This window comes from Lagopus muta, chromosome 2 (genome assembly GCF_023343835.1).
Source record: "Lagopus muta isolate bLagMut1 chromosome 2, bLagMut1 primary, whole genome shotgun sequence".
Classification (NCBI taxonomy): domain Eukaryota; kingdom Metazoa; phylum Chordata; class Aves; order Galliformes; family Phasianidae; genus Lagopus; species Lagopus muta.
The window spans coordinates 2,729,208-2,756,527 of record NC_064434.1 but is presented as its reverse complement, the minus strand read 5'-3'; the positions used below and the strand labels follow the sequence as shown (position 1 = coordinate 2,756,527).

Sequence of the window (27,320 nt, the reverse complement as noted above, 5' to 3'; positions counted from 1 at the left end):
CTGATATATTGTGTAGGGATCTCTAGTCCTCTTTGAAGAAGCTCATAAGCCAAGCGGGCAAAGCTTTAGGAAACAGAAGAAAATAAAATAGTGCATACTCCTGAGAAAGAATTACATACTCATATCACTCATTTTTTTTTGTTGTTGTTGTTGCTGTTAACAATTCTTTAAAAATGGGGAAAGATATCTCTCACACACACTCTACTCGAGGAAATTAAGGACTGAAACATTGGCATAGTTAGGAATATAAAACTCCCTAGAGAAAGAGGAGACCTCAGAAATTAAGAAATCAGATAGCACTGACATTATACCAGACCTTACTTTCAAATTTTGCAACCCATTACAGACAAGGCATTGTACTAAATCACAAAGGTATGTTTGCATGCATGAATATGTGTGGTTGATGCACACATATTAGATATATATATGTATATGTCCAGCTATATACATATATATGTACAAACATACATAGCACACACGCACACCCCGAGGGGTTATGTGCCTGCATAAGCATATGCACACACATACTCACACACGCACACATACACACCTGTAAACGTTGGCAATCTAAACAGAGAGTCTGTCTAGACCAGGAAAAATATAACAGTGGGATTCTTAAGAACTAGAGTGAGCTAATTGGGTTGAGCTACCATGACTCAAAGCGTCCCATCTGATGCCATTAAGCGAAGACACAGCCATGAGTAGTTGATGGTGATGTCTTCGAGAGAGAGGTCTGGGGAGCCCGGGCATTGCCTGCCCTCCTTTCCTAGTCTAGACAGAGCTAAAGGGGTGAGATGAGATGGGAAGAGTGGGGGATGAGGTGATGGGTTGCTCAGAACACTCTGGAAGATTGTTTTATCTAAGGTGGAGACAGGACGTCGTTAAAAAAAAATAATAATAATAATCAAATCAGAGTAAGACAGACCGTGCAGCTCAAGAAATCAAAGCACTGACACCAAAAATGTTTCTCCGATTTCTTCCAATAAGTTATTCATTTCTTTCTTTTATTATTATTATTAATTATTATTAGATTCCTCCCCCTCCCCAAATCATTATTTAAAAAAAAAAAAATGTGAAAGAACAGAAGTGGGAAAAAAAAAAATCCTGGTGGTTGTCTTCACATGTTCCTGGCAAGAGACTCTGAACCACTGGTCTTGCGCCATTGTGCTCCTCTGATCTTAAATTATCGTCTTTCTTTTATTATTATTATTTTTATTATTATTATTATTTTGTCCTACCTAATAGAATTCTTCCAAAGCCCAATCCGATATTTTTAAAGCTAAAATTAAGACGGTTTTGTTTTAAAAGATTATCTCTTTCTCTCTCTTTTCTCCTTTTATTTAACTTTTTTTTTTTTTTTCCTCTTTTCCTTTCCTTTTTTTTTTTTTTTTTTTTTTTTTCCTCCTCTCATTTTCTGTGTTTCTCTTCCTTGTCTCCAGTTTTACTACCTGGTCCTTCGCCAGATGTGTGCCTGTTAGCAGTGTTGTTGTTCAAGAACATCTTGTCCATGCCTTTGAGAGCTTCAGTCAGGTAGTTTTGGAGGGCCGTGAGGGCGGCGCAGATAGCGGGAGCCCCAAAGCCGTGAGTGATGAGACTGAAGTGAGTCAAGCAGCTCTGAATGCCTGGTTCCAAAATAGGGGTGGGTCGACTGTTTCCAATGGGTGTCCTGTCCTGGGCCAAGAGATCTGTAAATTCTTTACAAAGTTGCCTGAATAGAAGAGAGAAAGGTAAGAAAGAGGAAAAAAAAAAAAAAAAAAAAGGAGAGAAAGGGGGAGAAAAGAGGAGGTTAGACTCATCTCACACTTAACACGGTTCTCTGAGACAACCAAGGTTGAAGGAAGGAGTGTGTTCAACCAAGAGCTGATCCCAGACCAAAGGATGGAACATTTTTGCCTTTTAGGATTTCCATAGAACCATGTGACTCTGAAATTGGGGTGGTGAGGCACTGGCACAAGTTGTCCAGACAAGTGGTAGTTGCCCCATCCCTGCAGAACACCCAAGGTCAGGCTGGATGGGTGCTGATGGAGCTGTGGGTGTCCCTTCTCACTGCAGGGAAATGGGACAGATAGACTTTAAGGGTCCCTTCCAACTCAAACCATTCTATGATTCTCCCAGTGCTTGAGGATCATCCTAGGATGATCATAGAATCATAAAATTGCTCAGGTTGGAACGAACCTTCAAGATCATCAAGTCCAACTGATGCTTAGGATCCACAACTAGGGTGATGCTCTTCAGGAAACACATTTCTGCAATTGCAGGACTGCAAGAAGGTCCAGAGATACAAATCTATCCTGCAATCACAAGGACATCTCCAAAGCACTGAGAAAACCCAACCCTGCTTGGTGCACCCAAAAATGACCAGGCTGAGTAGGAGATGCACCATGCATCTGCCAACCACCCATCTGGACCAAAGCAAATCTCAAGTGTCATTTCTGGAGAAAAAATCACATCCGTGTGCTGCTGAGGATGTGGTAAATGGACTAAATGGAAGTTTTTTTGAGACTGCTTGGGCCACACAAACTTATTGAGAACGTTCTGGATTCTAGAGCTCCATTCTGGCTTATCAAAACCAGCACTTCCTATTTTGTTCTGAGGAGACAAAGACCAATTGAAGTATCAGAGGAAACGTGTGGCCTTGTTGACTTTTTTCCACACTTCTGAAAATCAGATTTGATTATTACTATTTATATGATTTCCCCCTTCTTTGCTTTTCATTGTCCTTCTAGTCCAGAAGGCCTTCATGTCAACAGGTGCCAAGGCCACGTAGGAAAGTGGGAGCTGGGGGGGGGGGGGGGGGGGCAATGGGATAATTTCTTTGAGTAGATGCCTACCCAGGGACTGAGGGGAAAAAAAATAAAGAAAGAAAGAAAAAAAAGAGCATGGGGAAAAAAAAAAAAAGACATAAAAGGAAAAAAAAAAATGAAAAAGAAACACTTAAAAAAGGAGTTCAGCTCTCATCGCCTGAAATTCCCAGTGGGTTAAAGGTTTCAGAGGGTGGAGAAAGATAAAGGTCTACTTCTATGTGTATTATCCATTAAGAAAGTGCAAGAGAGGAAACTTTGAATTTGGAGAACAAACAGTAATGAGTGCAACATTTTACATCTTCAAAGAGCAGAGCAGGGTCTGCGAGCAATTAAAGTTCTGGGACATTAATATCTTCTGACCCTGCGGAAAAGGGCAATCAAATTCCAATCACGTCTAAAAAACATCTGGACAAATTTGAGCAAATGATTTTTCAACCCTCCATATATTTCTTTAAATTACGCTGTCATCGGAGGCAAGCCACGTCCCAGAGCACGAAATAAATGAGAGCTCCTTCGGCTGTTCTTTTACCTTATTTTTCCTTTTCCTCACCCCAACAAAAGAGATAGAAACACAGCACCACCACCACTGAGGACCTGAGCACTCAGTTAGGAGATGCAGCTGGGTGCAAGTCATCCCATACAACACCACCAACAGAGTCCCCATGGAGAGAAATGGGTCGAGGCGACAAAAAGTGAGGGTAATTATCAGTTCGCAGTGTTTTTGTTGGATTTTCCAACCTTGCTTTCTTCTTTTTTCCCCCTTTTTTCTTTTTTTTTTCTTAATTAAACCATCTGGATTAGACATTGCAATTTAGTAGCAGGCTGACAGGTGTGCATGAGCAGCAGGAGAGACAGACCACGGTGTAGAAGTAACCCACTTTTTGGTTGTTGCCTTCTCATGGTGGTTTTTGGATTGAGGATGGCTTGGAAAAAAAAAACACTGTAGATGCAGGGTTCAGGCCCATGCATCTTCCATAAGGAAAACACTGTCCCACTGCAGAGTGACACACAGACAATAAGAGCTACCTTACCGACAGGATGATGTGGGCACCCCTTCCTCCCCTTGAGGCTACTATAATTTTGGGACTGGAGGCTCTCTCTGCCTTTAAATTGACCTCAGTTATAGGGTTGGCACTCACTTTGTAGCAAGCAGCATGTTTTTCCTGGAGTGGAGGTCGCTGGGGTCTGTGTGCTGTCTGTTCAGGTATTCAGAAACAGCCTTGGCTGGGAACTCCGTTTCGCAGATGTACCCAAAATCCCGGGCTAAATGAACGGCCTCACCTGGATGGAATGAGAGGGGCATTAATACCTCTGGGCTGGGGCCGAGCTGCCAGGGCTTCGTGTAATGCTTTGCTGCTGCATGCTGCTTCTCTGGGAGACAGCAGCTCTTAGGGTCACGTTTATAAACCCAACTGCACCTTAAGGCCAAGCTGCAGAGGTTACCCCTCTATAAATCTTACAATGGGGGAAATAGGAAGTTTTGGGTACAGATTTACAGCCGTCTCTGCAGCAACGTATTGAGGGATGGCTTATAGACACACATGCAACTGATCCCATATGGAATTGTGGCAGAGAACACATACACACACACACACACACACACACACACACACACACACACAAATTTAAGTGAACTGGGCCAAAAAAAGGGGAAACTCAGCAAGTCCCGAAAGACAGAAGGACTCAACCTTCCCTTAGAGCACCAAAAATATTCCTATTTCAATACTGTGGAAGAACATGCTCCAACATTTTATGGATGTGGACATAATGCTAATTTTGATGTCGATTTTGTACAGGATGACACGGCACTTAAATCACAGTTGTTGCCACATCAGTAAAATGGTGAAAGTAAGTCTATTTTGTTTGATGGAATTCATTACTCTGCTCTCTTAACTGATCACCAGGAATGGGAAGTCCTCTTTGACCTATGGAAGGATATAAACTGATGGCAATTTTGTCTGTGAACAACACTAATTCTTCTAATTATAACTGTCATTTCCACTGCCTGCTTTCTAATTCCTTGCCTACAGAGAGGTTCATGTCATCAAACCCCTTCTTATGCACCCTGATGCTACGAGAAGAGGACAGAAGTTGAAGAAAAGTAGAAAAGAAGAGGGGGGAAAAGTAGTTAAAAAGAAATAGCAGACTCCAAGGGGATTCCACCAGATTACAGCTCAACTCCTTCAGAATAAAGTGTTAAACCCTTTAAAGCACTGCCTGAGGGAGCAAAGGGGAAGATTTCCAACACACAAAACAGATAGGTCTAATAACTCCAGGCCCGTGTTATTTTTAATGACCAGGAGTTGCCTTCCAACGTCATCTCTGCTTCCCAGAGCTTCTCCCTAATCAACAAAGCTCTTAATTGAACGTGAGGGCTGCTGAGGTGTCCCCACAGCAGCCACCCCATCCCCCCGGTGACACTCAATTGATGCTGACCGGAGCACAATGACAGCATCACCAGAGCCTGGCTGCTCTCACCAAGCAAACTTCACCTTACATCAGATGCAGCTTATTCCAAAAGAAGGAAGCTCTCACGAGAGAAACTGCTCTTGATTTGTAAGGAAACCAGGGGAAAGATGCGCGCACCTTCCTACTCTCTTAACGTGGGGTTTCGCATCACTGTGTAACCTCATGGGCTGCAAGCCAGCTTTGCTTTTGCTCTGAGTAGACTTTCTCGCACACAGCTGCATTCACACCTATGGTTCAGCACCCTGGGTGCATCCATAATGCTGCACATCCCCTATAGCGGGCACCCCCGTGCCTATATCTGAGCCCTGCACTACCACGAGGAGCTGCTATCAGCCCCAGCTCTGCATGCAGTGAGGGCTTATCGCTGCCACAACTCCACCAAGAAGAGCTGGAAAGTTGATATCTAGCACAAATGTTTATGCATGCTCATATGTGGAGGAGATAAGTGGATTATTCCTACGCCTCTCGGTGTGTGTGTGTGTAAGGTAGATACATACAATTCATAATTGCATCCGCACTATTCTGGTTATGGTTTCTTTGGAGAAGGTCCAACTTCCCTTAGCATAAACTTACACGTATCCTAAACGTATTAGGGGCTTTAAGAATGGCTCTTCTATATAGTAACAATAAATCAAAGAGAACAAACGCCAAACACCAAAACGGCATCAGCTGAATGAAGAGCTGGATCCTATGATCCTTATGGTCCCTTCTAACTCGGGGTATCCTATGACTTGAGATGAAACTTCAGCCCTCCCTTCCTTCTTTGCTTCCTTGGGAATAGCTTGAGTCCTTGTCCTGTTCCACCCGCTATAGGGCAAACTGTGCTCCCGAAGTCTTCGATTGATCATTTCTTTCACCAAACATACTTTTTGCCCTCACTGAAAGTCAACAAATAATGAGCCTCAACCACAAATAAACTCGGGATGAGGGAAGCAGCAGGAGGATGGAGCAGACGGTGGAGTCAGGGAGCACAGCCCGGTAATTGATAGCAATGAGGAACGGGACTTCCCAGCTCAAGCATACACATACACACACAAACACACCCCATTCTTGCCACCAATTCCCCCTCCGGGCACATTTTGGGGGACGGGATCGTTGACAAGCGTTCCTCCAACCCGCCCTGCATTTCACCTCCTCGAGGCTTTCCCACCTGATCCCCCAAAGCCTTTTGTGGTTCGCGAAATACCAGCCCCGAGGTGGGAGGGGGTGTGAAGGGAGCTGCGAGCCTCGCTTACCTTCCACCAGGGAGGTGAGTAAAGTGACATTTGCAGCCTTACGCCTGCCGGCTGGTAAATTCAAACCGATTTTTTCTAGCCTTTCTCGCAAAGATCTCCCCCCGTTTTTCGATTTGGCTCTAGAATTGCAAAGAAATCGAGATGATCGTTAAGCCCCGCGGTACTCCTGGAAGAAACGTTCAGTCTGTGCAGTCAGTGGAGCCCTGAAAAGGTTTTCATCCTGTGTTCGGCACTCTGAGTGTGTTGATTTGTGCCCGAGTTCGCTGCTATTTGCTTAATTTCTCCCAGGGGTGGGAGTGGGGATGAGCCCGCTTTTCTTCCTCTTTTACCCAGGGAAATCAAATAATGCCGGTTGGCAATAATTACCGCAGAGGATTGTGAGGTAGAGAACAAATGAGTTCCTACTGTATGGCATTCTGTTAGGATGGAGCGTGGGGATGGACAGAAAGATAGAGGAGAAATAAATAATCGTTTAGTCCGGGTATAATAAGAAGAAAAGGTGAGGAAAAAAAAAATGCTCGAAGGGAGAACTGCGGGCAGGCAGAATGGGAGGAAAGCACTGAGGAAACTTCGGGATCGGTTTCGTGCCCGTGTGAACGCGTGCGGAGAGGCAACGCTCAGCCGGAGGCACCGCGTTCTACACGGGGATTTGGGTGCCTGAAGGAAGACGTGAATATTTGTCGGAGGTTACTGATAAGGACACTGAAAGGATAAACGAGCCATAGGTGGGAAACACGGAGCTATTGTTCACACACCCCTAGGTACGTACAGCTCGAGGGGTGGAAGCCTTCCACCTGTGATAACAGTGAGAGTTTTGGCACTGAGGTCACAGACCATCCCAAGCACTTCTTGGTTCTTACTTAACAGACGTTTAAGACTCAGCAGTCACGCTTACAAAAAGGAAGCCGGCAATGCTTTCTCTAAAGCAGGCTGACTTCTCAATATTTGCTATCAGAGTAAATAGGGGTACACGGCAGAACAGCTTCCTATATTTCATCTGCCCTGAACCAAAGCTTGTCTAAAATTCAGATTCAAGATAGGAACTGAAGTCAGCAGTAGCCAATGATTATGGCTTGGGCCATCTCCGGTAATCCACTGAAGCTCTATAATGAGGTTTCTTTACCTTGATAATTACATTTTCTACACTGTATCTCTCCGATGTCCTCCTGCTCCATTTGCAGGCGGGTTGCCGTCTCTAAGCAAACCTCTGCTCCTCTCCCTGGCACAGATCGCAGCTGAGCATTGATTACAGACATTCATGTGGAACAGCAGCTATTTTAGGAGCTCCTCATTCCCACGTGTGTTATAGGGTGACTGCACGGAGCGGGGCATGGTACCCTTCTCCTGACACAGAGCACCTGACCTCAACACGATTAATAATAATTATGTTGTAATAATTGCAAGGAAACAAACAAACACGGTGTGTTTGCCTACTAGTTGGCAACTTCCTCCCTACTCTAAGACTTGCAGCTTCCATGCGTAAACTGAAATTTATTCTGGGCCAATTCATATTTGTCAGTGAGCTGCCTGAAGTCGCTCCTTATTCCCCAGTCTGCCATATTTCCACTGGCTTGGGAGAACCTCCATCGTAACGTCTTTTCTGTTCTTATCGATGTATGTTCTTAGCTCAGTTTTCCTACAGGAAAATCACGCTGGCAATTAAGTCTTTCATAAGATAAAGCCCATTCTCCGCGTTCATCCAGCCGATGACTTCGGAGCTTGAATTCTTGTTAGTGACTGAGCAATCTCCCACTCATCGGGTTGGTACCCAGGCCTGGAGGTCGCTCCCTACCTCTCACTTAACAAGGACCGATAATGTTAACTACTTAGAGGTATTCAGCAGCACTGACCGGGCAATTAGGAGGTGATTTGCACCAACAGCGAAGGATTCCGATAGCAACCCTCTCCGGATGGAAATCCAAATTACTGCTTTTCCGAGCTGCTGGCTGTCTGTATTTCGAGAAGCTCTGATTAAAGCTACACCGGGCTTGATTTGGCTGCACTCCCCCTACATTCATCTCAGAGCCCGAATGCAGAATATTTCCACCTTACCCTCACTGTAACACAGCCTCCCCAACCCCTTACCTTCTCAGCACTCCTCCTAGCAGGGATGCGTTCAGACACTCGGGGGGAGAAAGGCGCCTTTGAACTTCTCCCACTGTTACTTTGTACTTGGAAGTTGAACTAAGCAAAGACAAACGGCCGGGGACAGAGCAGAACACCTCTCCGGTGTTGACCGAAATTCCACCCAGGAAGCCATCTTTATTCATCATCAAAGAAGTAACGGATTTTGGAGGGACTGGAACTGGAGAAAGAAAAGGGAAGGGAGAGGAAGAAACCGTCATGGCACGAACAGCATAGCGTTAACACACTCTAACACGCACAGCAGAGCAAAACGAAAGGGAACTTTTCAGCTCTACAGCAAACTAAAAGGGGCTGTTTCCCCCCCCCCCCCCCCCGAGTGAGGATAACAAGGAATGTGATAATAACAAGGATGGCGATGCAGCACAGCCTCTGTGAAGGCTTGAGAAATACAACACGAGTCTGAAGTACTTGGCAACTTTGGGTTCTCAGTCCCTCGCTTCCCCTCCCTTTCCCCCTTCCCCTTGTTTTTGTACAGCTGACAGCACCTGACGCAGGGAAAGAAAAAGAATTACTTCTTTCGCTCATGTTTCCCATTACTTCTAAGCCGAGCCAGGAATAAATTCACTACACTGAGGGAGTTGCTGCCTTAAATAAGTGTGGAGGCTGGAGGATACAGCAACCAGAAGACAGCTCTGTTATTGCTTTGTGTTTTTATTAAGTCTGGTTTATGAAACAAAACGAGCCTTTTCCTTCTGATAAAAAAAAATAGAAAAAGATGAACAGCGGAAAAATAAATTCTCGGTTTTAATCATGACGTGCACCAACTGAACCGTGTTGTGCTGTCCTCAAAGTAGTGGGAACTCATCTGTTCCTACTGAAAGGAAGTCTGGATACAGTATTATGTATCATCATAGAAAAGGTTGGGTTAGGTCGAAAGGGACCTCAAGGATCATCAAATTCCAGCCCCCCAAAGGAAGAGCTAGAAGTTATGGAAAGGAAGTTAGGAAAGGTTAATAATAATAATAAAGAAAAAAAGGCGAACCAAAACAAAATAGAAACTTTTTATCCTACCCACGACCAACGTACCCCATCGCTCTGAGAAACGAGGGCTGTGTTAAGACCAAAGGAAATCAGACTCAGCAAATCCCCATAACGGCATCCAGAGCCGCTCAGAAACAAACAGCAACAAGCAACGGGCCATCGTTTGTTTGCCAATGGACTTCAACCGCTCGCTCGTAATTGCGCGCAACCGCTCTGATTTACGGCAGGTGCGCTGATCAATCAACCAATCGCTTTAATTTATAGGGAGCCTCGCCTTTCCTTTTCCCAGTTGTTTCATTTCGGCGAGTAATTGATAACAAACCGTACTTAAGGTATGTTTTATGTAGGAGTTAATAAGAGCTGACAGCTGCTACCGCTGCTTCCTCGCGGATCGCCGCCAACCGCGATGCGCGGAGAGAATTCCGCGACCGCGGAGGAGAACGCTTGAATTGATTACAGATCCTCACGCAGCGCTGATACCGCTTCGGCCTCTTGCCGTCTTCCCACTCAAATCAATTGCAAAACCCATCCGGCAAATCAGAGGGCTCTGATTTCTGCGCATATGCCGGCTATTAGCCATAAAAACCCTGTTTATTTGCGACATATCTGGAGAATCAAACCATTAGGGTTGAGGGGATATTTAAGTCGTCTGGAGTTGCTAAACAATAAGATCGGGTATCCTAATATATTACCAAGTGCTAACTACTGGGCAATTGCCAATTTTATAACCTCAGCGTATGGAATAGACACAACCGTATTGCACTGTTTTTATTACAGATCATTTCCTACCGCCAGACCAGACCCCCACAATAAAAACCCTATAACAGCTAAAAACCAAAAGGCATGTCGATTTCAGATACACGTATTGCTTCTATATAGTCCCCTGTATAAACAAATTATTCGGAGTGGCTTTACTTCGGGGAATCGGAAAGTGAAACGGATTCCTATTTATTATTTTTAGTTGGGCACATTATGCAGCTCATAAAGGCGTTTGCAAAGAGTTGGAGATCGGCACAGTAACAGTTACAAGAGACTTAGAGGCCTTCCCTTGCTCTTAATGGGATTTTTGCCGTTGATTCTATAGGAAGAGACTCCTTCGGGGTAGTAAGAATAAAAGCGAGAGACTGCCTTGCCCTCCGTTATACGTAGATATATCGTATATGCCACATGCAGTGCTCTGCAGCATCATGCGAGCGCACCATCAAGACAAAGTGAAAAAAGAGTTGGATTCATGCGTTGCCACACCAAATGGATTTTCATCACTGGTTTTGGTTGGTTGGTTGTCAGTTTGTTTGTTTTTTTGTTTTGTTTTTTTCTCTCTCCTCCTCCGGACAAACGCACGGACTCGGTGGTTCGGGCTCACCTCTTTCTACCGGGGCTATATTTAGTGGCCGCTTTATCAGGTCACTGTCCAATGAACTGAGAAATTAAACAAGAGGCAACAATTCCGCGGCCATCTGATCTTAGTCTAAACTCACTAAAGAGAGATTTACCCCTGCGACGCTTTCAAGAGACCCCACACCGCCCGTCGTACCACTTCCCACATTTGTTAACCTCTGAAATAGGGGTTTTCACGTGCTCGGGGGGTTGATTTTCCCTTGCGAATTGCTGTCGGTGAGCAGTCAGGCTCTTTCCCTGCTCTGCTGAGCCCCTTTGCTCCCAGCGGTGCCACCCCCTCCCCTAAAAGTATTGCGCGAACACAGCTGGGAGCCTTAATAACACCCATCCCATTCTATAAGCTTTTTCCAGGCGGTGCAAGCATATCTATCGCGATTTCATAGCTTCAGAGAGATGTGTTCTATCTACGCTCTGTATCTTCTGTAAATTACCTAATGCTCCCTCCAAAAAAAAAAAAAAGGAAAAAAAAAAAAAAAAGAGGAAAAAAAAAAAAAAGCCCGTGTTTGCCACGGAATGAATTATCGCTATCTACATCGTATCTGTATGTTTATGGTGGGCTGTCGCTTTCCGGCTGTAGGCAGAGAGAACAGAACGGCCACACGCGTCCGCGTGTGCACTGCGCGTGTCACAGCCCCGCGGGCGTGCAAACCGATGCGCACCGTAACGGGAGGTGATTTTCAGCCTCCCCGTAGCTCAGGGATTGCTTTGCCTGCTGACAGAACACCACACAACTCCTGCACAGCGTCCCCACCACCTCCGCTTCAACTTTATTTATTTATTCCCTCCCCCCCCCCCAGATTTACTTCTTCTTGTCCCTGCGCTCCAAAACTCTCTTTAATTACGGGCGTGACCGCTCTCATATCTTTCCTACTTCTCAAATCATCTATTTTCCTCCCCATTCCTCCATTTCTTCCCTCCCTCCTTCACACCCGTGATGACTTCCACCCTCTTTGTCATCCCTTCCCTTTCCATTTCTCTTCAGCTTATCAATAAAGCGGGAGAGCAACAGTAGCCGCTTGATTTGTTAGTAATTATAAGCATACTGTTCCTGCAAACGGGATCTCTAGATGAGCGAGATCGCTTTAAAACGACAGCAGGAAATGGTGGGGAAATGGAGCATGGCGAAACTCAGCGTGAAGCTTTCAGTTCTTTACATGTTTACAATTTTCTGTGCATACATTAAGTCTTAGGGGTTGGTTCTTTTTTTTTTTTTTTTTTTTTTTTTCCTTTTTCTTTTTAATTTTATTTTTTATTTATTTATTTCGTGCTGGTGGTGATTTCCTGTGGGTTTGCGCTCCGCACACGCGCGAAATTGCGCACGCAGGAGCGTAAATGGCACTAAAATGGCATTTTGGCACCACTCAAACTGAAGGGATAAATAGAATCGTGGCCTGAAAATAGCTGGGAAAAAAAAAAAAGAAGAAGAAAAGAAGCAGGAGCTCTGAGCTGCGGACATCACCGCAGTAACGCTGCAAAATAATATGATCGCCGATGCATCAATCAATCAATTAATGGAACAATCCATGGCGATTAGTATGTCTTATTAGCCAACAGCGCGGGCGAACTAATTACTGAAGAGGTGTCAAACAGCCCTCAGCCCCTTTAATCTGCCTACTGGGTGTGAAGTGAGCAAGAAGTCCATCAGAGCAGCAAGGCTGTGTTGTTCCTGGTGATTGGATCCGCCTTTGTCGCCAAATAGAGGGACAATGACTGCCCGCTGCCACTAAAGACCCAATCATTACTTAAGACTTAATGAGCAAATACAGAGAGTGTAAGCGTCCCCTTCCCTTTTATTCCTGTCTTCTCTTCATCGCTCCCCTTCACCCTGGATGCCGGAGTACGTTTCAAAGTGAAACATATTCCCTCCGAAATTGCTGTGCGTTAAATTAAAAAGGAATCTCAAGGCTCAATGGGCAGCCCGAGAAAAGGCGCAGATTCCCAGATCTATCATCTGGAAGGCTGTGTCCGGAGTGCTTTTCAGTTAATCATTTATTGCTGGATACTTCAAGAGGGGGGTGGGGAGGAGCTCTGCTCGACTCAGAGTTATTTGGGAAAAACAAAGTTAAGAGAGCTCCTTTCATATCTCTCCTTAAAACAGTGTCGTTAAGAGAGCGTGTCAGCAAGGAGACGACGAAAGAGGTGTTCGGGTTAAAACGGCCCTTCGTGCTAAATCTGATGTGAAGGTAAGGCCAGGCTTCAGAAATAGCTGAAAGTAAATAAATACATGGGGATAACGTTAAGGTCACTGACTGTGCCCCAGAGTCACTAAAAATTAACTTCTCGCTCGGGCCACGCAGGGATTTGAGCGACGACGACTGATTTTGCCATAGAGAGTGCCAAGCGAATTTCAGATGAGCAGATGACGAAGGGAGCCGGCACTTGGAAAACCTGCCCTTCATTGCAATGGGAACGGAGGGAAAGGCCTCCAAACCTGCAGCCAGTAAGTTCTTCGGGCTGAGTTAAAATCTGGTATTCGTTCCCTTGATGATTGTCATCATCTCGATGATTTATCCGGCTCCCTCCTTCCCACTCCCACCACCCAAATCTTAACGGGACTAGGAGTGAACGATGATTTTTTAATGTCTCGTTGGAGTTTGAGACTGTTAATGTACCGAATCCTTCTCATTATTAGTTTATTGATTGTTCATTGACCAGCCCCCTTCAAATCGTATTAACCACCCTCTGCCAGCTCAGATTAGGAGAGTTTTAAAAGCACCTTTCATTATTTCGCCACCACCGCAGCAGAGCTCAGGCTTGGGAGCTTAATGCTCGCTCTAATGGGGCAGCTAAGAGATGAGGGGCCACGGTCCCTGCCTATTGCATTAATAGCTCAAAGGGGGCTAATACAGAAAATTAGCCTTAAACGAGCTCTGGAGATCTCCAAATGAAAGAGCCATTTATCACGCTGGCTACCTTCACTCCACTCGTTTGCTCTCTCTACTGGGAACAACTCATTTCCTCTTAACTAAATTACTTCAGAAATGTCAAGTAAGCTCAGATAGCAAACATAACAAGGGGCCGCGTACGAGGGATCCGTCGTGCGGGATCGATCCGAGAGATAAATCGATAGCTGCCTATGAATCCCTTTATGATTTCCTTAATATTTTTGGCAATCCCTTTGCATTGATGGGTAGATAATTCCCTCTGCAGGCCTCAAAGTCCATAAAGAAGGAGGCACGCGCAGCCTGGATGATATAATTAACTTGATGCTTCGAGTTCACGTTGTATTCTTTTCACTACAGTTTAATTAAAGCATTTTAGGAGCTATGCTACGTTTGGGCGAAATAGATCTCCTCTGCTGCTTATTTAGTAAATACTTAACACGAGGAGTGCTCCAACCCATAACTCTTTGCATCCTCCGCCTGCAATAACCGCTCACAGAGTTTAAATAACTTGTTCTTGTTCCAAAGTAGCTCTCATAGCACAGGGAACAAAGTGAAATTCGGATGGAAGCCTCTATGTGCCACTCCTCTGGCCCCAGGCCAGGCTGGATGTGGCTCTGGGCAGCCTGGTCTGCTGGTTGGTGACCCTGCACATAGCAGGGGGTTGAAACTAGATGAGCATTGTGGTCCTTTGCAACCCAGGCCATTCTGTGATTCTATGATTCCATTCCCCGCTGCCTGCCCCAAACGTTACCCCTCACTCAGCTCCCACTTCGCAGCCGAACCCACACCGTGCCCTTTTGCTGGCGAGATTCATTAGGAACAAAACGCAACTACTTTAGCACAGCAGGAGATGGATCTCGGTGCCTTTGAGTAATCTGATTTCCAAAGCGCACGTGTAACGCCGGTAAGAACTCAGCGTATCTCTCCCTATGGCACCGTGCGGTGCCCATCTCCGCTGCTCGAGGCACAACGGGCACATCTCATCCTGTCCTTAATCCGTGCCGGATCTGAATGGGAGAGGGGTATGGAGGTGTGTGGGGCGAGGGGAGGATGGGAGAGGTTTAAATGCTGCGAAATGAAAGTGCGAGCGCGGCCCAGCGTTATAAAGGAGGCTCCCGACCGCAAATCAACCACCAATTAATCAAACAACGCCCACGAGGAAACATCGCTCATGAGGCAGCAAAGCGGGGTGGGGAGGGGAGGATGGAGAATAGAGAGGGGAGAAGGGGAAAAACACCACCAGGAGCCGTCAGGTTGCAGATCCTGACCGCAACACCCACTCAAAGCACAGAAGCCGAACTAACGCCTTTCCCTTCAAGCAAGGAATTCTTTGTCTCTCCCTCTTCGACGTTTCCAACCGGTGGCCGCAAACGATCTTGGAGTTTTCATCCCTCAACCAACTGCAAGCTCGTGGTAAAGGCGCACGGGGGTTGAAACAAGAAACAATAAACACAACGGAAGGACCTCACGCTGCCCTGAACGCGTTTTAAATAAACACTATAAACACTCCGATTATTTTGCTTTGGGTTCTACGAGATCCTAAGTGTTTGTAGCTGCACTGAGGGTTTGACAAATCATAAGGTCCCGGAGATAAGCTCTGCTGATCGTAAGCATAAGGGCCAGCGCTTCTAAGCCTCGTCTCTGATACTTAAAATTGAATCTAGAAATAGAAACTCCTTAGATAATTAAAGATAGCTTCCCCTACATTTGCAGTGTGGGATCTGTTTAATGTCTACCAGCATAACACAACACTAATCGCCAAGCATCTTCCAGTGACTGTCAGAGAAATGTAAAAAAAATTAAGCAGCTGCATTACGCCCGAAATGAGTTATTGTAATTACATTTAATTAGTTTAATTAGTTAATTATTTTGCTTACAGCTGTACGAGAGACTGCAAACATTTGTTAATATCACATTCCCTTTAACAGTATGGGGTGATTCTGCAGTTACACTAAATCATGTGCGCATATGTAGGGAGATTTAAAAAATAGGCAGGGGGAAGGGGAGGTTGGGGGGGAGGGAAGAAGGCAGAACTGCTTTCCACAGGCATTGCTTTCTCTCCCTTCCACCTCCCACCCGCCTGGGAGATGCACTGGAGCCCAAAAGTGGAGTCAACATCTCCCCCCCCCCCCCCCCCCCCTTTTTCTTTTTTTCTTCCACGTATAAAGCCACGCGATCCCCATGGAGGACTGCTGGGGATGAGGGACAGCATGGGGTGCCCCATTTGAGGGTGTGATTGGAGGAAGGGGGGAGATCGACTTTCCCTTCCCTTCCCTTCCCTTCCCTTCCCTTCCCTTCCCTTCCCCCTTCTCTCTATCTAAAGACCCAATCAGCGTTTCATCTTGCTGTCTCCTCCTTCCCGGATCCATTCATTGTCCCGAAATATATATACATATACACACACATATATATCACGAGGGTATTGCCACACTGTAAAAGTTTGTCTAGCTCGTTGGAATAATCCATACCTTTTTTAATGACAGACTGGTCCAATAAGTTCATACCGCTGTTATTGGCATCTTCAACTGACTGTGGATATAAAAACATCTCTATTCAAATTGACTGGATATTAAAGAACCGCGTACATAAATCATGTCATCCCAAACTGGGGTTGCTGTTATTTCCATTTATATTAATTCACTAGGGGAGGAGGGAGTTTTAGTCCTATTATTGTTATTATTATTCCCCCCAAACGACAAGGAAATGAAATTCTTACAAATTATACAGTCGCCTAATAAAAAAAAAGAAAAGAAAAGGAAAAAAAAAGGGAGGTGTGAAGCATATGGGGCGCAATATTGGTTTTGTTATCTTATAAAACCGTGGCTATCTCATGGACTTCTTTGCATGCCAGAAAGCTTTACATTTCTCCCTTTGAAAATCCTGCAATTTAGCAACATCTGCAAGATCTATTGCATGGCATAAATGAACACGATTAAGGACAACTTCAATTCTCCCTCCCCTTTCTTCCCCTCCCCCCTCCTCCTCCTCCTCCACCTCTCCTATTTTCGTGTTGTTTGTTTGCTTAACCCCGCTACATCTTAATAATTCAAGGGCCATTTACTTCTTACATAGAATAGTTTGCGTTATGGACTTTTAATTAAAGCCTGGGCGATTTGAAGAGCAGCGCAACGCCCACTTCGTGTAGGGTGTGAGCAGAAAGGGATTTACAGCTCCCGGGGTTCCCAATTTGTGGGCCGGGAGGGCCGAGCGGGGTTATGCCTTATCAAAAGTACCAGCTATGAAATTGATTGCCTAGAAAAAAAGGCCCCCCGATCCTCCTTGAAAAAAAAAACATATCCCTTTTTACGATTTGTTGCTCTTTTGGGTCCCTGTCGGAGCACACCTGTTATTACGGCGCTCGGGAAGGGGAAAGAACAAAGAGGGGCAGAGCCCACATTGGGTCGCTTATCTCAGCTTGATGGTTTGGTCCACGACTGCAAACCAACGCAAACCAGAGCTCGGTGCAGCGAAACCACCTCCATCAGAGCAGCGTCGAGAGGGCAACTCACTGCGGAGCTGCCACAGGTTCCGCTTTAGGGTGAACTCTGGGTTTCAGGTGGAAGGAGGACCTGTGTGTGCTTTTTACACTTCTTGGCTTTTTTTTTTTTTTTTCTTTTTCTCCTTCATTTGTTCATTTGTTGTTTTTCTTTCTACCCTGATTTTTTTTTCCTTTCCTTTCCCTTTTTTATTTTTTCCTTTTTTTTTTTTTTTTTTTTTTTTTTTTTTTTAATTTCTCCTTTTAATTTTCAAAGTATGCCATACTTAAGAACTTCTCCCACACACACCTACATATATTTTTTCCACAAGGAAAACGTCTTCTCAACAGATCGGCGATTCCCTTCCCTATTATTTCGACTTTATATTGGCTTCTCCGAGAAGCTGAGCTCATCCGACCTCAGCCCTTATCTCCAACTTTCCAACCCTGATACGATTTAGGAGAAAATCGCATCTCCCCCCTCAAAAACAAAAAAAGGTGATGGAGCAATTTTTCCCATGGACCTTTCCACTGCTTTCGTTGCACCGTGAGCTCCAAAGCGCGCTCACAAGGCTGTTCCTCACACCGTGCGTGGCTCAGCCTCTCCCCTAATCAATAGCCCGCATACCTAAAGGGCACAACACACAATTACAAACTCTTCCCTCCTTTCCCTCAGCAGCTGCCGAGGAGGGATGATGAGCAAATCCTGCAGCCTGCCGGAGTCCTGCGCCTTGCGACTCGATGGCGCAGAGCTGGAGGTAAATACGAAACGCCATCTTCTCTCCCTGTCCTTCCTCCCCCCTCCTCTCTTTTCTCACCTTATCTCTGGGGTATAGGTCTGTGCACACGCTTTATGTGCGTGCGTGCACTCCGCTCGCTCCATCAGCAACGTGGGTTAGTTGTTGTAGTTAATGAGAAGACTCCTGTCTGATTTTCTATCTAATTACGCCCTCCTGCTGGGTTTTTGTACAGGATATTCGCTCAGCATGCTGGCAGTTAATAGTCACAGAGAGGATCGTAAAGATTTAATTAGGACTGCATGCGGAAACGTGGAAAAACAACTCAGACTTTTAATTACTAGACTTCTTTAGTTAAAAGTGATACCAGGGGTTACTTTATAAGAGAGTTGGGTGTTTTTTGGTGTGCAACTCAACTTTCCGTGCCTCTTGCTGGCACACAGAAGGGGACGGCCGTGAGCGTGGGGAGGAGGAGAAGTGGAGATGTGTGGTTGAGGGGGGGTGTGTGGTGGTGATGGGGGCCCTGATATGCTTATAACTGAGAGAGGAAGACTGCCTTCCCTCCCCTCTGCCAATAATCCCATAGCATGGAGCTTCCTTTATACCATATATAAGTACACATATATATGTAGACAAGCCACATGAATACACACGTCATATATATGCACATACCATATATATATATATGCCAGACATGCTGTTCATATACATGCCACATAGATACATAAATACCTCATATATATATACACATGTCGCATGTATATACACCTACACCTTATCCAACAGCAAGGGAAATATCTGAGAGGAAATCCTAAAGAACCCTGTTTTCCTTTAAGCCTGGATTTTCCCCTGTGCACAACGTTGCCCCATCTATTTCTAGTAGAGCCCTGCTTTGGTCTAAATGGTGAAGAGAAATAAGGATCATCTGGAGTTGCAGTGGCATTTTCCAGCGCCGCTGTGAAATAATGCAAATTTGTTTTCCAAAAGTAGGTCTTGGCTCTCCCCTCCCTTTGGCCGTCAGTGGCAGATTGAGAATTCCTCTCGAAAGGGGCAGCAATAGCAATACAATACGTCCTGTTTACAATAACAGAGAGCTATCGTGTTGCAGTCACTTAATTCTAGCCCTGGACAATGGCTTACACATGGCCTGGATTTGGTGTTTATATAATAACCACTGTTTCTCTCTGTCACGCACTCCCCTCCTCTCTCTTCTCTCCCTTGACAGCCCAACCCTTTCCCATGGCATCTATTTAATCAGAGGTGCGTAAGCTAAAGCAGAGATACACGTCTTCATCTGTCTGACCTTATGGCAGTTCAACTTTTAGGACTTCATTAAATTAAAAAAAAAAAAAAAAAAAAAAAAAAAAAAAAAAAGAGGGTTGGGACCATTTCTGGAAGCACTTTCTTGGATAACAACGGGAATCCTCATAGCCCGAGCAGAACCTGATCCATAATAAATTTTTCGGTGGAAAATTGCCCGGTTTCATCTGTCGTTGGTGGGGAGGGGGGACAAGAATAGAAAATGCCGAACAGTAGGAGAGGACTGGGCTGCTTTCCCCGCTGCCTGCTCTAACTTGCAGTTGGACACCTCTCCCTTCACGTGTTTCTCCTTGGGATATCCTCTCCCTCTTCCCCTCCTCCCTCAGTTTGCCACCAAACTTTTACAAAGAAGGGACCGCTTCCATTCCCGGTGCCTTTAGCATCCCGAGCAAACAGCTCAGCCCGCAGCCACAGCTGCTTCCCCCCTTTCCCCATCCCTACCCCAGCCGGGGAAGCAGCCCATGTGCGGCAGCAGCAGGCTGAGCTCGGAGCCGCGGGGATGTTTCATTGAGGAAGAGGGGAAAAACTGCTGATCTGAGCTTTTCAAAGCTTCTCCCTCTCTCATTTTTTTTTTCCCCTCTCTTTCTCTCCTTTTTCCATCCCTCCCTGAAGTTTTTCTCTCTTTTTCTCTTTCTTCCTTCTTTCCTTCCTGTCTTCCTTCCTTTTTCTTCTTTCCTTCCTGTCTTCCTTCCTTTTTCTTCCTTTCATCCCTCTTGTTTTCTTTCTTCTTTCTCTCACTCTCTCCTTCTCTTACCTCTCCCTCCCCTCCTTTCCCCCTTTCTTCCCCTCTTCCCCTCTCTCTCTTTCTCACAAGAGCCAACAATTACCGGCTTTTATTTGGAGAAGGTATAAATATCAAAGCACAAACAGTACTTAACGCCTCTCGCTTGCTGAGCGAGAGAAGGGCAGAGGGAGCAGAGCCTCTTGCTGCATTCGTAGAGGAATGCGAGCCGAGACCTGCACACTGCTCCCGTGGGGCTCAAGACTACCCTCAGGTCTCCCAAACCAGCTTAGAAACCCGCAGAAACCAATGACCCGTCGGTCATGGAGCTCGGAGGCAGAAGCAGAACCGGGCATAAAACCTTCCTGGTCATGAAGTCCTCATTCCCAGCCAAGCAAGGGTTTTTTTGTTTTTTGTTTTGCAGCCCTTAGACAGTCCTTAGGCTGATGCCATATATCCCTTCTGCTTCTCTGCCACTGATGTTCACTAGGATCCTTTTCTGCTATTCTTCCTCTCTTCTTTTCTCCTTCCTTTCCCCTTGCCTATAACTTTGCAATCTACGCCTCGTTCCCTCATCCCTTTCCTTTGCGTATTTCAAGTTTTAATACGTATCTTCTTCGTATCTCTGATAGATAAACTTGGAAGAAAGAAAGAAAGGCAAACCCCCAAACCCCGACTTTTTGAAGCCCGATGCCGGAGGCTGAAGCCTCCCACCCCATCCCTTCCCCCACCAAGGGGCAGTGCCCTGTTCCAGCAAGGTGCCAACCGCCCCAGCACCGAAGCTGTTAAGGGTCACTTTGTTTTTAGGAAACAACACGTGACGATGAGTTTCGCGTGGGATGGGGGAAGGCTGGGAAATGCTGCGCTTTCCTCCCCGTGAAACTCCTTTGTCATCCAAAGGAGCGAACAAAACTACGTAAAATCAATGCTACCCTAATAATTGTGCTTAAAAAAGGAGGGATGGGGACGGTTCTGTCCCGATAACCCCTCTCGATTTGGGTTCTGTTGATATTCACGGATGGAAGGAAAAAAAAAAAGTAAAGTGGTAATTTGACAGTTTCATCAAAGTCCCTGGAGTGAAGGAAATTAGCGTGGGGGGTGGAGGGGGAGTTGAGATTGCATGGGAAATAGCTGGGATTTGAAAAGCCAGGCTTCAACCCTGCCAGCTTTGGAAGCACGTGGAGAGAGCAGAGCCTGCCTGCCCCAACGCACTCTGCTCTTTGCAGCAGACAGTTGGCAAAGCAGAGCCCGTGCGTGACAGCTATGAGATAAACTCGCCTCGAACACACAAATCAAAAGGGAAAAAGCAAAAAGTAAAAATGAACTGGGGGAGGGAAGGGGCAATATCATAAAAAGATATATATATATATATACACACCAAAACAACAACAACAAAAAAAAAAAAAAGAAAAAAAAAAAGAAAAAAAAGCGTTTTAACCCACACCAAAACCATTCCCAGGTGGAAAGCATCTCCCATAGAGAAAGAAGCGCGTTGCCTTACCTGGACCTCCTCCATCCCCGGGTGCCCGATGCCGTGCAGGGAAAGGCTGTCCCCCATGCCGGAGTCAAGGCCATGGTGAGCTGAGTGCAGCAGGACATCTGGTCGCCGTACCGAGTGGTAGTCCCGCCTGGGGTCCAGTCCCGAGAGCTGGGGCAGGGCGGCCCGAGGCTGTGGCAGCAGTGACCCGGTGTCTGATCCAACCTCTTGCCTCTGCCTCTGTCCCCAGGGGTGCTGCTGGGGTTGATGCAAGGGGTTTAGGGAGTAGGGGTCATTGACATGGGAGTAAGGGTCCTGGCTTTGGTGGTAAGGAAGAGGCTGGTAGGGGGGTGGGAAATAAGGCGGCTGGAAATCCGAGGACGGGGTGTGAGAGAGCGGAGGAGCGCTGGAGTAGGGTCCCTGGGAGACGGATCCCAGCTGGGACAGCCTGGAACTGTGGCTGGGCACTCCATCATGCCGGTCCTACAGGCGGGATGAAAGAGAAACGACAACAACAACAACAACAAAAGAGGAACGCTTTTTTTCTCTCTCTCTCTCTTTTTTTTTTTTTTTTTTTTTTTTTTTTTTTAATGTATATATATATATATAAAGAACGCAAACCCAGCAGTAAATCACCCACCCCGAAATAAAACAAAATAAAGGAAAAGTGAAACCATGGTGAACCGGTGTTGGTCGGTGTCCCCCCGTCCCCTGCGTCTCCCAAAGCTTCGTACCCAAAACTATGCCCAGGAATAATTCAGGAAGGGCAAAGGGGGAGGGGGGAAGGGGGGGGAAGAGGGAGAGACGCTTCATGTCCTGATTAAACATGTAGGACTGATGCTCCGTACACGATGTGTGACTCCGCTTTACTAACACGGTTCTCCCTCCACCGGTCCCCGATATAAAAGTTTAAAGAAGAGAGAAAGCCCTCAAATCCACCCCTCCTCACCACCCACCCCCTCGTCCTGCCCGAAGTTTCCCAACATCTCTTTTATTTCCTTCCCTGAAGCCCCTGCGACTCAACAACTCGACATCAGCGACCCATCTTCACGTGGGATTAAAAAAAAAAAAAAGAAAGACCCGAAGGGGAAAGTTTGCACTTCTCGGAGGAGCCCGAGGTAAAGAGTTGTCCGAGAAAAGAGTTGGGAAATAATAATAGTAGTAATAATAATAATAATAATAATAATAATAATAATAATAATATGATCACAGGGACCCTTTGGATAAGAGTCTAATAGTAATAATAATAACCAAACAGAATCAAAGTGAAACATCTGTACTGAACGAATCCAACCGCTATGATTTCTGCAGGAACTCCCGGTGTCTTTTTGTCTCTTTTTGCAATGTTATATTCCGGAGGAAAGGGGGGTGGGAGGGGATGGGGGGTGGGGTGGGGGGGTAATTGTAATGTTAAATCTTTTGGGGTGTGGGGGGGTTGGGGGAAAGAAGTGTGTGAAGGCTTCAGAGGAAAGGTGGGAGCGGACTTTTGTCCCACTCCGTCGCTGCGAGGTGAAAGTACCGAAGAAAAGGTGATATTCCACCAAGTGCAGCTCGTACCCCCACAAGCAATGGCACACAGGGTTTAAAAAGAAAAAAAAAAAAAAAAAAGAAAGAAAGAAAAAAAAAGGGGGGGGGAATAAAGTTTTTTTTTCCCCTGCTCCCCCCCCCCCCCACCAGCGCCCCCCACCCCCAATCTCAAATGGAGAACACACAATGCAAAAAGGGAGAAGCAGCTGCAAAGCCTCCTCCAATTATTGTGCTAAATTACCAAGCCAAAGGCGTTTAAAAGAGAGAGAGGGAGAGAGAGAGAGAGACAACAGATCGAGAGAGAGAGAGAGAGAGAGAGAACATGCAATTCTAGTACAACATGGATCCAAACTCACCATGGCGGAATAGGTGTGGACTAACATCTGGAAATAAAAAAAGTCTTGTAATAGCTAAAAATCAAAGAGTGTGGCGATAACACTAATATTTGGAAGGGAAAAAAAAAATATATAGATATATATCAAGGAGATCTGCAAAGGGCCGTGTTGGACACAGGAGAACAGCTTGAGGTATTTCGGAGACTATCCATCAAAAAAAAAAAAAAAAAAAAAAAGAAAAAAAAAAAAAGAAAAAAAAAAAGAAAAAAGAACCAATGCCCCCAAAACCGAGCCTGGAAACCTCGATCTACATATATGATTCACCCCTCCCTCTCTGTTGTTTTTTTTTTTTTTTTCTTTTTTTTTTCCTTTTTTTTTCTTTTTCTTTTTTTTTTTTTCTTTTTTTTTTTCTTCTTTTTTCCCCCCCCACCCCCCTTTGAGCTCCCAAACGCAATCCTCTTCAACCCAAGGCTGGGCTCAGACTGCTCCGCTACCCCTTCCTCCCTTTCCTTCCCTACGCCGCCTCATAATAATTGATATTCATGACTATTAATATTACACGACTACTTTAAAGGGAGAATGCAGGACCAAATGGAGCGTGAAGCTGGCAGCCAGCTCGAGAGCTCCCCTACTATTGTAAATGACGTTCATTCAGTGGAGAATTACTCGATGTAATCAGACGAGGGGGGCTGGCAGGGGCAGAGTTTGGGGAGAGGGAGAGGGGGGAAAAAGTTTAGCAGGGAAGAGGCAGAACTTCAATTAACTCGAGCGGGGGAAGACGTGGAAAGCAGACACTGAGCAGGGAAGGGAGATGGAGCAGTGCTGGAGGCGAAGAAGAAGAAAAAAACGTATTTCTTTTTTCTTTTTTTTTCTTCCCCTCCCTCCACCCCCCCTTTTTACGTTTAATTATACATTCCCAATACGGTGAATTGATTGCCTTTGGTGCTTTTGTTCTTGTAGATATATATATTTTTTCTTTTAACAAATAACGAGGAAAATAAGAGGCTTTCCTAATCCTTTCGCTTCTTTTTTATACTTTTTTTTTTTTCCTCCCCCTTTTTCATTTTTCCCTCTCAAAAAAAAAAAAAAAAAAAAAAAAAAAAGGAAGAAGAAATGCTCACTGACTCCAATCTATCTATTTACAGCGGAGATTAAGCCCTTCTGGTGCGTGTTCCCGACCGTGCTCATTCGGAACAGCCCAATAAACGCTGCAGCGGGGTGAAGTTGGGCTCCCTTCAATTCCGAATCCTCCTCCAGCCCGATACGCAGAAAGAACCCAACCCGCCGTATAGATATGCACATATCTATCCCGATTTTCACCCAAATGTAAAATGTATGCAGTGATTTTTAAAGGATAGTAAATTTCTAGTTTCGAGGCAAAGCCGGGGGCGATGTAAAACCTTTTTGATGTTGCAGGAACTCGTTCAACTGGACTGTCTGCCATTTCTGTTAAAGTTCAACTTACGTTCCTTCCTAAATAGACTCACACTTCCCAGAGCAGCCCCCCCAATCCCCATTACACGCACACACACACTTTTGTTTTAAGAACAGATTCCATTTAAGCGCCTGAGACGCCCCTGTAATCGCGTTCTCAATTAGAAATCGGAAAGAAAAAGGAGGAGAAGGAGGAGAAACACCTTTTTTTTCTTCTTCCTTTTTTTTTTTTTTTCCTTTAAGAATCCTTCCTCCTCTTTCAAACCGACCCACAAAAATATTCTTTTGAAAGCTGCCCACTACGGAATGACCCGGAGCTCATCGGCGGGTTAGGATCGCTCTGCCCCATCCCACCGCTCTCACGGCCGTAGAGGGACGCACGACGCTTCCATCTCCCCTTCCAAAAACCAGAGAGGGGAGAAAAACCCCCGACATTCCCCCACCTCACAGGACGAGAAAAGAGACGTTTTGTCGCCCGCTGCTGCGGCACAGACAATGGCCGGGCTGTGCTGGGGACGGGGAAGCTTCGGCGGGTCTGGGGGCTGCAGGGAGACCCGGACACCCACCGAGCTGCGATGCCGGTTGATAACGAGCCTGAACGCAGCTCGGAAAGCCGGAGATATTGCGGCTCTTTCCCATCCTCACTCCGGCTGCGAAAAGTCGGAGCAGTGCCCTCCCTCTCAGCGTTTTTCTTTCTTTCTTTTTTTCTTTTTTCTTTTTTTTTTTTCCCCCCTCTCTTTTCTTTTTATCTCTGACTGCTTTCCCGATGGAAGTCCGAAGAGATGCGGGACTGCTTTGGGGCTGTTGCAGCTGTGCGGCCCCGACGGCGCTTCCCCGGGCCGGACGGTATCGCCCAAAGCCTTTCCAACACCCCCAACCAACAGCTGTGAGAATCCTTCCCCAATCCTACGAACACCAGCATCACCAAATCCAAATTAAAAATTAAAAAAAAAAACAACAAAAACAAACAACAAAAATTCATTGACGAAGCGGCAAACCTTTCCTTCCATCTAATTATTATTATTATTATTATTATTATTATTATTTGTTCCCATTTCGGAGCCGATCCAGCGCGCTGCTTTACTTACAAGGAACGCATTCGCGGAGTCGCTTTGGGAAAGATCCGGGCAAAATTAAGAACCGTTTGGCTCTGCTGTGATCCTCCTCCCCCCCAACACACACACCGTCCCCTCCCGCCTCGCTCTGCTTTTGGACCTCAAAAAAAAAATCCCGAGGAGGTCTCTGAAATCAAGCCCAGAACTTTCCGTGCTCGCTTTGGATGGATCGGTTCGGCTGCGTGTACCCAAAGACGTGAGAGAATGTGTGTGTGCTTCGTCATTAGCGCTGGTGGATGAGGACGCGCACATCTTATCTACCGGTGTATGCGTGTAAAAAAGAGTCGTAAAAAACGCCATCCGGTCGTGAAAACGAGAAAAAGACAATCTATCTATATATCCGAATTCAGGTAGAGCTTAGATTGGGATCGGAAATTAAGAAACTAGGACAAAAAGAAAAGAAAGAAATGCATCCCGTCCCCGAATAGCAGATCGCGTTTCTCTTCTAATTTCATCTTTTTCCCTCTTTCTCGACATTTGCCCGTATTTAATCGAATTACATTTAATTCGGGCTCTAAACAACCCAACTCTTGCCTTTAAGTTGCCTCATTCCAACCCTCAGATCGTTTCTTTGATGTTTTAAATCGCATCAAACAGCTTTTCCACGAAAGAAAAAAAAAAAAAAAAAGGAAAAAAAAAAAAAAAAGAAAGTTTAGGACTTGACATGCCGGCTACAAATTTGCAAATAAATAAGCATTTAAGCATTTACTGTCTGTTTCCCATCTCTATTTGTGTGTGCGGGTGTCTGCTTCTCTATATGTGCATGTAAGCAGATGCAGAGCTATATATATATTATATAGTGTGCCTCTATGCAGCTAGATGTATATTTAAATATACATATACTCTTACTCATATGCATATTATATACTCACCTCATAGATATCTTCGTACTTGACATTTTCAACCAGTTTCCAGAGCATGATGGCAGGCTGTTCTCTAGGAGGTGAGTGCATTCATGTGAAGAGCAGATGTCTGGATTCTCAGTACTTCTCTGTCTGTAATGATCCATCTATAATTGGAAATGGGGGACAGACACCAAATCCGACGTTCCTCTTCCATCGCAACTTATATCTGTTGTCTGAAACAATAGGCTGCAGAAGTAAACCTCCATCGGATAGTAAAAACATTATCTGTTACATAGTTACATATATCTACAGACATATATGTGACTATATCTCTGCTTATACACACATATAGAGACCTCTGTGCAGGCAGATAAAGACATAAATGCAGTTTCACACACATACACAGGCTCACGTACA

General features: G+C 45.5%; 1 protein-coding gene across 3 annotated transcripts; it reads right to left on the bottom strand.

Moving 5' to 3' along the window:
- Window positions 1-1,058: 1,058 nt before the first annotated feature.
- On the bottom strand, window positions 1,059-27,032 carry TFAP2B (transcription factor AP-2 beta). 3 transcript variants are annotated; one of them, XM_048935359.1, is made up of 8 exons: window positions 26,931-26,993; window positions 21,672-22,130; window positions 16,386-16,446; window positions 8,594-8,813; window positions 6,509-6,627; window positions 3,944-4,085; window positions 2,176-2,291; window positions 1,607-1,708 (listed from the first exon to the last, which is right to left on the bottom strand). In XM_048935359.1, the coding sequence occupies exons 1-7, from the start codon at window positions 26,976-26,978 to the stop codon at window positions 2,204-2,206; spliced, it is 1,137 nt and encodes a 378-aa protein (XP_048791316.1). In that variant the 5' UTR covers window positions 26,979-26,993; the 3' UTR covers window positions 1,607-1,708; window positions 2,176-2,203. The 3 variants fall into 3 exon arrangements, with proteins under 3 accessions (XP_048791314.1, XP_048791315.1, XP_048791316.1); XM_048935357.1 differs by lacking the exon at window positions 2,176-2,291 and having other exon boundaries at window positions 1,059-1,708; window positions 26,931-27,032; XM_048935358.1 differs by lacking the exons at window positions 2,176-2,291; window positions 26,931-26,993 and adding an exon at window positions 23,531-23,928 and having other exon boundaries at window positions 1,059-1,708.
- Window positions 27,033-27,320: the final 288 nt, after the last annotated feature.